At 39.9% G+C, this 10,373-nt stretch overlaps 1 protein-coding gene across 2 annotated transcripts; it reads left to right on the forward strand.

Annotated features, from left to right (window-relative positions):
* The first annotated feature begins 604 nt into the window (after positions 1-604).
* Positions 605-5,004, forward strand: LOC120674411 (chloroplastic group IIB intron splicing facilitator CRS2, chloroplastic-like). 2 transcript variants are annotated; one of them, XM_039955600.1, is made up of 8 exons: positions 605-973; positions 1,095-1,179; positions 2,165-2,232; positions 2,821-2,871; positions 2,970-3,043; positions 3,591-3,649; positions 3,731-3,807; positions 4,343-5,004. In XM_039955600.1, the coding sequence occupies exons 1-8, from the start codon at positions 734-736 to the stop codon at positions 4,457-4,459; spliced, it is 771 nt and encodes a 256-aa protein (XP_039811534.1). In that variant the 5' UTR covers positions 605-733; the 3' UTR covers positions 4,460-5,004. The 2 variants fall into 2 exon arrangements, with proteins under 2 accessions (XP_039811534.1, XP_039811533.1); XM_039955599.1 differs by having other exon boundaries at positions 615-1,033.
* The last annotated feature ends 5,369 nt before the right edge of the window (positions 5,005-10,373 follow it).

Raw genomic sequence — 10,373 nt, forward strand, 5'->3', positions numbered from 1 at the left:
ATAAAATGATGAGGGCAGTCCCAATGCAGACTCCACTCATAGAGTCTAAGCCTCAAAGACTCCATCACAAGAAACTATACCTTCCAATGCAAAGTGTGTTACTTTGGTTTATATGGCCTACTTGTCTCTCTCACATTCATTATTGATTTGCGTGAAGACTTGAAGTCTAAATAAAACTTGGAGTCTTGGTTTCTCTCCCTCTCTCTTTCATAAATATACTGTCACATCAGCAAAACACAATAAATAGAAGGCTTAGACTCCATGGTAGAGTCTGGGTTGGGACTGCCCTGATGTGGCTTTAACACATGTGAGAGAAATAATTATTAATGACTCTTAGGGGGTTGCATTTATATAAGATGTATAGATAGATGGCTACAGGAAGACCGGTAGCAGCGACGTTGTGACAGCGGCAGAAGTAGACTCTGCATGTTGTGATGTCGGTTCAGCCCACAACTAAAAAGCGACCAACTTCCGCCCCGACCTCCTTCTGGCCCATCTTATGCTAGCCATCCATCAGGACACCATACTTCCGGCCCATTCTGATCCCATCAAGATATTTTCCATTTTCCTCCAAAGTCCAAACTAATAATCTGAAAAAAGAGAGAGGCCACAATCCAAAAATCTCCCGGCCTCTGCGGCGCTGCCCTGCCCCTATCGCTTCGGTTCGCCGCCGCCACCGCCTCCGCCTCCGCCTCAGGCCCTCCCTCCGCCTCCTTTCGCTCGCCCGCCCGCCATGTCGTTGCTCACCACGGCCACTCCCACCACCTCCGCTCACTTCTCCGCACCCCTCCTCCCCTCCTCCCACGCGCACCGCCGGTGCGTCGCGGCACCACTCGGCCGCATCCGCCGTCCGCGCCTGGTCCCCGTCGTCGCCTCCGTCCCCGACCCCGCGGCGGGGCCAATGGAGTACACGCCCTGGCTCATCGCCGGCCTCGGCAACCCAGGCAACAAGTACTACGGCACGCGGCACAATGTTAGCACAGACGCGGCCCATTTGTTCGTTTGTATTCCCACCATCACCGTCAGCTTTGAGGTGATGGGTTCTCATTTCTCGTCCTCCATTCCCTTGTGTGATTGCTCGTTTCGTTTATTAGGTGGGGTTTGAGATGGTGGATCGAATTGCACTGGAGGAGGGGATCACGATGAACACAATCCAGTCCAAGTCGCTGCTGGGAGTAGGTAACTAAAGCACCTTTTCCTTTCCCGGTTTGTGTCTGCCTAGGTTCTACGTGCTCCTGTATGTTGTGCTCCACCCTTACTGCATGATTTGGATTGTAATAATTTTGCTCCGTGCTGATGTTCACGCTAGTGGCATATTTGGACATCAATCTCGGTGAATGGTTAGACCTAGATTCGAGCTGGAGTATGGTAGTCAAAGCATTTGATTTGCAGAGATTCCCCCATGTACTTGTTATCTAACTGTTAGGTTGACAGGTTTTATTATTTGACTTCTGTAGAAACTTGTTTTATGTAAGTTTTAGCAAAATAAATATAAAGTTATTATTTGGTTAGATTGTATTTGATGAACATAGCGCTTGGTGAAAATTGAAAACTGAAAAACAGTTATGTTTTCTTCTTCTCTGTGTCTTTTATGAATAGAAGAAATTCAGCTTACATTTGTTTCCTTTGCTGGGAAAAGTTTATTTTTAAGTAGCCCCGTTTTGTTGAGGCGCACATTGTACATTCACGAGGGCTCTCTCCCTCTGAAATTCAGGGTGCAATATCAAACTAAAAGTTTAAAATGACATATACAATATTGTCCAAGAGAAAACAAAATAGCATTTTCTAATGTTCATTTGGCATTTTGTTTCTATTATTGTTCTGTTTGATTCAGTGAGAGATCATGCAGCTCACTTAGTCCTTATTGTACTGCAAAGGACCCTTGTAGACAATGTCCTGATGCACTGATTGAAATTTAAAACTTGGGCTGCCGACCATCCTATTAGAAAAGTACAGCCTGGAGATATTAGATATGCATAATGGAGTAAATGAGATGTATTCAGAATAAAATAAAGCTACCTTGATAGAAGTATGGGTAGTCCAGCGAACATTTTCTTTGGAAATGTTAACTATTTTGCAGGATGTTTAATAGTCACTTTCATAATCGTGTGTTCATGTTATTAATTTATTTTTAACCCATCTTTTGGGTTGAGCTTTAGTGCAGGTTCAATTGGCGAGGTGCCAGTCTTGCTGGTAAAACCACAATCATACATGAACTACAGTGGGGAGGCGGTCAGTAATTCCTAGTCTTTCTAGATGACATTATTAGCTTGTGAAAATTTTAGTTACTTAATAAATGTTTCTTTGATACCTTAATCTCTTGCGGGAGATAGGTTCATTCCTTATTGCTTAAACTTTGCAATGTATTGGTAAAGGAATCAACATTTGATGCCTCTGATACTAAATACCGCCTGTGAGCAGTATGCATATGAAATGCACAACAGGCAAATTGGCACTTCGATAGCTCTTTGATCAAAGTTGAGTTTTAGCTTATTCCAAGGGGAGCGTTAATGAGAAACCATTTGTTACTGCTGACGCCTTCAAGCTCTTTATCTATCCTTAAAAATTCCTAGGCGTTAATAATTAAGTATTCAATGAGTAAATTTGGTTTGGTTGAATACATGGTAGAACAGAAACATAGAAATTTTGTTAATAATCTTATGATTTCATCCTGACTTTCCTACACATACAACTTCCTGTTTCTCCTCATTCTTGCTAAAGTATCCACATCATGTCTTATACTACATGCAACTAAACAATGTCAAGGCTAGTTGAGTCTGTTATCATTTATATCCTAACTTGATCTGTTGTCTTGTGAAGATTGGACCTCTTGCAGCCTATTATCAAGTACCGTTACGACACATCCTCTTGGTACTACTCTTTATTGTTCTTTTGATGATCTACAACCATTAGTGATTATCGTAAACTCATAAGTTGACTAATGTCTGTGGGTTCTTTTTTCGTTCTAGGTTTATGATGACATGAGTCTGCCCAATGGTGTACTAAGGATTCAAAGGAAAGGTGGTCATGGTCGCCACAATGGGTAATCTTCAGATTTGCAAATCATATGTCCACTTCATATGGGCTACTTCATTAGTCAAAGGAAACATGCTAATGCCACTCACTTATTGAGCACATTAGATTTGGTGAGCCACTTCATGTAGTCGATTTTGTTGTTCAGCAAGCGGGCAAGAAGAACACAATTTACAGATGGTTTAATGCACTAATACTTGGCCTGGTTTGTTGCCAAATGTAACACATAGATATACATGCAAACTCTGTAGATGTCAAATACTGAAATGTAAGCTACAAATTTACTTATCTTGATAGATAGTTCATTGAGATTTTTGTTTAGATTCTTAAAAAAACAATAAATTGAGTTTTTACAAAGTTTAGTAGTTAAAACTTGAATATGTGGGTGTATTGCTGGTCTTACAGTCTTGGGTTCTTGACTCAAGATTTCGTAATTTAGTGAGGGAAGATGCAATGTTATAATTAACTTATGGGCATTATACCTTTGAGGTAGCTATCTCTATGATCGTTGTAGTAAATTTCAATACCTTAATAAGAACCATTTTATCTAAAAACAGGTTACAGAATGTGATTGAGCAATTGGATGGCCGCCGGGAGTTTCCTCGTTTATCTATCGGTACACTACTATGTTTGTGTCCTTACTGTTCTATTCTTAATGGAAAGTTCATGGAATTGTGTTGTTGGCTGTTGTGTATAGGCATTGGTAGCCCGCCCGGAAAAATGGACACACGAGCTTTCCTTCTGCAGAAGTTCAGTTCAGAGGAACGAGTGCAGGTATTGCTTTTGCTCTATGTTTAAGCATTCTATAGAAGGCAGGACAAACTTCCCTCTATTTTCACTTGGCTTCACTATTGACTGTAGGAAAAAGCTAATACTTTCCACCATTTGGCTGGGTTATCACAATTGATGCGTATTAATGTTGGCTGCTAAATGTTGGCAGTAGACAGTAGACACATCTTGTTTCTATAAAAAGAACAAAATCTGGTTCCTTGTATAGACTATAGAGTTTTGAGTGGTGCTTCAACTATCTTTTTCACTAGAGTCACTAGTGCAGAGGGACTGTCCCGACTTATATGTAGTGTCAATAATACCAACACAATCTGCTACTAATGGGGAATAGTTATGGGGAAGTTGATTCTGGGAAGAACATTAGGAATCTTAACCTTTACTTTATCACCCTAAAGGATAACTGTTGTTACTTAAGCCCTGACTTCTTCGTCCTTAGTGTTCCAACCTTTTCTTCTAGGAACTTTGTGGTATAGATGCTCTTGAATTGTTGATTTAAACCTGTCTTATAAATTTGATGAAGATTGACACTGCTCTGGAGCAAGGGGTGGATGCTGTGAGGACCCTTGTGCTTAAGGGTTTTAGCGGAAGTATTGAAAGATTCAACCTGGTGCAGAAGTACAAGTTCCACAGGGTCTGAATGCTTGGGTTAACTTCTGAAACCTGACATGGTCCAACATCTTTGGTAGTTTGTAGTCCTTATCTACTCATATAGGTGTGCTGAGTTGCTGCCACATCTATGGATGTGGTAGTTTGTAGTTTTGAACTACTCATATAGGTGTACTGAGTTGCTGCAAAGTGTCCCTGCAGTTTTGAGGATATTAAAACTTATCTGGGTGTACATAAGGCAGTGACGGAGTTTAATGAGCAGCGCGGGGGGGGGGGGGGGGGGGGGGGAGCATGGTAGGATCTGAATTTTTCTCACTGTACGAATGGTGAAATTAGATGATTCCTAATAGACTTGTGGAAGGAGGGGCCATAGCCCCCCTTTGATCCCATTGGAGGTCTGCTGCTGCATAAGGTAGTATTTTCTCCATATTTTCCTTAGGAGAACATATGGTTAACTGAAATGGGAATATAAGATAGGTTAGTTTTGATTAAGGCCATGTAAAATTACTCATATATTCTGTAAGGTAAGACATTTGAATTTGACGTCAAAGATAAAATATAGATCAATTTGATCCTCCCCTTTGCTGAATCTGATTTCGTCCACACAATTACATATCAGCTGTCCTTGTTGTTGTGTATAGTTTCCCTGTAATGCGATCACATAGGAATGTATTTTTTAAATCTCTGTCCGTACATCTCGTTTTCATCAACTTGATGTAGTAAAGTTGTTTAGTAGTGTGCCATGTTATGGTTAGAGATGTCTAAGCCTCTACGTTATCTTGACCTTCAGAAAATTATTATGGGAGATCCCCAGGACTTCTTTGATAAGGACATGAAAGTGAAATATAGTTATTATTTTCTTATTCTGGTAAGCCAGTCTGAACGTGTCTGGCAAAAAAAGATAGAAATTGTTTTATGCTACTTGTGTAAAAGGTAGTACAACTTATATCAGTTATCCTATATTACCAATTACCATCTAGAAGAACCAGAGTGAAGAGCTGTGGCGAACTGGCGATTAACCTTTTTTTGGGACAGCAACAGGGTTGGTGATTAACCTGAATAGGTTTTCTCATGGTTGAATGCCATCTACAACAATCTTGCAACTGATGTGTAGATTAACATTAAAAATTAGGTCTGGAGTAATTTGCTATATGATAATTTAAGGAGGCAAGGTCAGTTAGACTTTTAGGTGCGGACAGAATTGCTGGACTTCCTATTTGATAGAGCACATGGTGGAGATAATAATTGGATCACTTTTTTTCATTTCTTGCCTTTACCTATACCTAAATTTGTGTATATGGCTATATGATGTTCTTCTATTAAATGCTCGCAGAATGTACTGGAAATTAGTTGAGTAGCTCTTGACCCGGGACCAGATACTTTTACTATCATGAATCATCAACAGGAACATGCTTAGGTTGGAATTAGCACATGATAAGTAGCGTGGAGCATTAACAATACTAGGTTCTATTTTGTAGGGCATCTGTTATGCAGACTAGGCTTGATTTATATGTTAAATTATGAAGTCTTATTTTTGGTAGCGGTATGTTACCCATTTGAATAGCTGTATCTGCCTTTTCTGATTGTCACTTTATTTCAATTTATTATTGAAACTATTTCTTATTGTCATGCTCTATCAATTCATCTTTTCTTGAACCTTATGAGATAAAATACATATTCGGCATTTAAGTACATAGACTTACAAATTCTATGAGTCTGTATGCTAATTATTAACTTGATGACAATTGGCAACCTCCTCCTATCTGTTCCTTTCATTTTCACATACCATTCTAGGATCTTGTACGGTTGGAGAATCAGGCTGTTCAGTTCATACTTATAGGCTTCCCTTTGTCTAAAACATAACAAAGCTGGAACAATTAGTGGAAAGGTTGCATGCATTTTTGTTGTGTAACTCTAACATTTATTAGACCATCTTGTTTGTTCTAAATGTTGAAGGGATCTTCCATGTTTGCTCCAGAGTTAGAAACTCCTTCATTAACAAATTAAGAAGGTTAGTGCCATTGCTTATTTTAGTAGGTCTGGACTTCACTGATGTATTGATCAGATATAATATGATATAGAAGGGTTTTTATAAGTCTACATCACACCATGAAAGTGTGGTTTTGTATAGCACACATCGCCAAATTCGATTCAGTATCTAGCACACCGTGAAAGAATGCTTTGGCCTGCTGCACACCGCAGTGAATAAACTAAACATTTTTAGCTCAAATGGGAACGAAAAGACCATTTTACCCTTGGGCCCATCTGTCATGTTCTTCAGGACACTCATTTGCTTCATCCTCTTTTCCCCTCCGACCATTGCTGCTGCTCTGCTTCTGCTGGTCAGCCTCGTGATGATGTCGCTGCTTCCTCCATGGTTCTTACAGCTTTACAGCAGTAATGTGAGGTGTGGCGAGTCACCACCGCCCAGCCGCCTAGGCAGGCTAAGGCGACACCTTAGCCCAAAACAAGGGGATCGCCTTGTCGCCTAGGCGTCGCCATGAGAACCATGGCTGCCTCTGTGCCGGGCTGTTCGTGCCGTGTTGGCATCGGTCCGCACCTTGCAGTGCGCGGCGCCCAGGAGCACGCCTGGGGCTACGGCATGCTCCGCCGCGTCTGGTTCCACGAGCTCCCCACACCACCTTCAGACGTGGTCAAGGAGCTGTCCAGAAGTTAACATCACGAATAAAATAGAGAAAACTACTCCCTCCGTTTCAAATTATAGGTCGTTTTGTTTTTTCTAGATACATAGCTTTTGTTATGCACCTAGATCGTGCCTGGTAAAAACTATGTACCTAGAAAATCCAAAATGATCTATAATTTGAAATGGAGGGAGTACTTTGTTTAGAATGACCCACCATGATCTCTACCCACAGAAGAAATAACAAAATGAAATGAAATGTAACTTGCTCTGATAAAAAGTAACTTTCTTACTGGAGCATCCAAGTGCAAATAGGGAAAAAATAGTTTGAGTTCTGCACTGAATATACTCCATAAAAGCCAGAGATAACTTGCGCTGTGATGTTACGAATAACAATAAGGTGGCTTGTCTAACACATAGTCACAAAGTTCCTGGGTCGACCGGGTCGAGGAACGGGATCGAGGGTCGAGGGTCGTCACTTTATAAAATTGTGGTACGAAGGGGGTATACTTCTATGGAACGATAAATTATTATGTGGAACGCGACTCTGATTCATCCGGGTCGATATCTTCGGGTCGATGCGTCTTTAAAAAGACAAAAACTATATACATATGTGCTACTAATGAAGAAACTAATCTGCACAAGCATATAAGAAACATATAAAATAGTACATCTAGATCATACTACACGTACTCAGCTTATTATCTAACAAAAACCACATCAATCCGCTATCAATAACCTTCTTATCCCAATTAAATCTGCTAGCAATGGGGTTACGACCCCTCTCAAACCGGGACGCGATCCAACCTGGAATGGGACACTGACCCTCTTTGACCCCGACCCTCGAATCGGAACAGCGTTCCCGGGTCGTGGGACGAGGCATCGACCCCGAATTCTGTGACTATGGTCTAACACATCACACCAGATATAATGTTTGTCAAAGGCTTAGTTTTGACTTTGGTTTCAAGACCTAAAAACGTTAGTATAATAATCTCACTTCCACTACTTCTGCTATTAAAAAACAGGGTCTAATTCTTTTCAAATAACCATGGATTCTAAAGTTTTGAAGATTACATTTTATAAAGCTCTGCCTTCCACCACCACGTTATCTAAACTCCTTGTTAATCCCTTTCTTAAAGGCATAACACAACTAGGGCATGCAGTAATCATACATCTAATCCATGTGCATCCATCTGTTGATCACTCGCTTGCAGAGCTTTATTAGATTTACCAAGTGTCGTAATCGTAGCTGTATTACCTTATTCCATGTTTTATACTGGATCCCCGTGTTTTAAATTATTCTCTCTGCTATTGAGCTTTAGACATTCTAGGCTATTAGATTTTGGTCTAGGTGTTTCTTTAATCCCTTGTTGCATAGTTAAGTATACTGGGGAATCACTTCACATGACTTTAAGTGAAATCCACCCGACCTCAAGTGCTTATTTTATGGAGTAGGTAATGTCACTCTTGGAATAATAGAATATAGTTTATAGTTTCTGCCCACATTGCTTGGGTTTGTTAACTACCTTTCAAACTTGTTCTGAAGGAAGACATCAAACTCAATTATTAAGGCAAGCTATTCTTTATTCTTCTGTGGTGGCCCAAAAAGCACTTATGGAGAAAATAAAGAGATATGGTCGCTGAGTGTTGTACATATGTTTTTCTTAGGAGTGAAATTGGTGAGGTCACCCTGGGGATTAAACTATCTCTAAAGCCTGTCATCATGAGCCAAAAAGAAGGATTTTTCCTTTGGAGCACAATTTCGCGCGGGCCCCTGCTGGGATTCGGGTGATCTTAAATGTTGCCTACTTTATGCTTCCAATCAACTAACAAAAATGCTGTGGATGTGTCCGAGCCTTTGTTGAGGCAACACAACAAACTCAACACAAACTTGTGGCCTAGTGACGTGCCTAGCTTCTGATCAAATTCCAAGTGGCGTACACTTGTACCTTATCGGAACCTCCATCAAGGTTGCCGAGTGTTTTTTTTCTTGTTTTTCCTGCTGTGATTTAATGGCTGCATGTGTTTCTGCGTTAGGTATTTCACACAATATAATGCTGACTAAGCTCTGTTAGAGCCACACACTAAGCCTACATACCTAAGACCATATGTATGGTAGTCCATTAGCAAAGTTTGCTCTTTTCTATGAAATGTGATTCGATGATCAAAATGGTATATTTTTGTTGTTTGAATTACAAGATGCTAAACAGTGTGTCTAAGAAAAACATTGTGTTATGGTATTTTGCTTTCAGCACTGGGTACACCCCTTTTTAAACATTGTGTGTTAAGGAAAACAAAAATATGCACTACCAATTTGAAGCTAAAATATTCCCCGAGTCCTTCATGAATAGGGTAGCTGTTAAAATTTTGGCACAGAACATGAGCACAGATGCAATTAAGGGTAGATAAGCTGTGTTCCTTTTGCTCTGAGGGCTAAAGAATTTCTAGATGAGGTACACTGCAGCGCAAGGTGGAGACCACTGCAGAAAAAGCTATTGACCTACGCAACACCCAAATGAAGTTGTCCCTTGTAGTATAGACCCTATTGTTTAATCAGAGGAACATTGGGATGATTCACTGACCCTATTTTGTTTGTTTTTGGTCATAGGCTAGGCATTGGCTAGTAGAAAGATACAAAAGGAAAACAGATGCACCTAGCATTTGATTCCTAAATGTTAGATAGCATATAGAAATATAGAATCATCATCAAACTACGGGATATATTTATCGGCATGGGCCGAGAACTACCTAGAGACTCCTATACTGGATGCAATGTATTGGGTCCGACAGAAGTTGCCGAACCAAAACTAGAGCTCCATGAAAAACAATAAATAAGTCAGCACAATAAGTATGATTAATTCTTTTATTTGAACTCTGAAATATTTTTTTCTGGTACCAACTTTTGATTGCAATGATTACTTGCATTATAGGATTAAGTAATAGTAATTGGTATAGGTTGAGTTTGATGTATTACTCCAAGAACTCGGTTTTGGATTAGGGTTGTCTGCCTCTACACATATTTTTTTTTTAAAAAAGATTCTCTACACCTTATATTTCTTGATAATTTAATATTAATACATATAAATAGTTCAAGAGCTTACCTTGCCAGGTGCATTTACTAGTTTTTGTTGCACTGATCCATCCATTTATGATGATATCTTTTGAAATCACATGTGCTAATATTTATGTGGACTTTTAGTTGGTTTTGTTGAGTAACTTAGACAAATTTATAAGATAATGCTTATGCTTGTTGCTGGCTGATTAGAGTGCATGTTAGATTCCTGGTGGGCATAAACTAATGATA

Source organism: Panicum virgatum, chromosome 5N (genome assembly GCF_016808335.1).
Source record: "Panicum virgatum strain AP13 chromosome 5N, P.virgatum_v5, whole genome shotgun sequence".
Taxonomy (NCBI): Eukaryota; Viridiplantae; Streptophyta; class Magnoliopsida; order Poales; family Poaceae; genus Panicum; species Panicum virgatum.

Excerpts from the sequence above, each read along its gene's own strand:
- LOC120674411 (XM_039955599.1), top strand. The coding sequence starts at position 734 with ATGTCGTTGCTCACCACGGCCACTCCCACCACCTCCGCTCACTTCTCC. Across the intron at positions 1,034-1,094 it reads CCATCACCGTCAGCTTTGAG|GTGGGGTTTGAGATGGTGGA; the intron begins GTGATGGGTTCT and ends TTCGTTTATTAG. Across the intron at positions 2,872-2,969 it reads CGTTACGACACATCCTCTTG|GTTTATGATGACATGAGTCT; the intron begins GTACTACTCTTT and ends TTTTCGTTCTAG.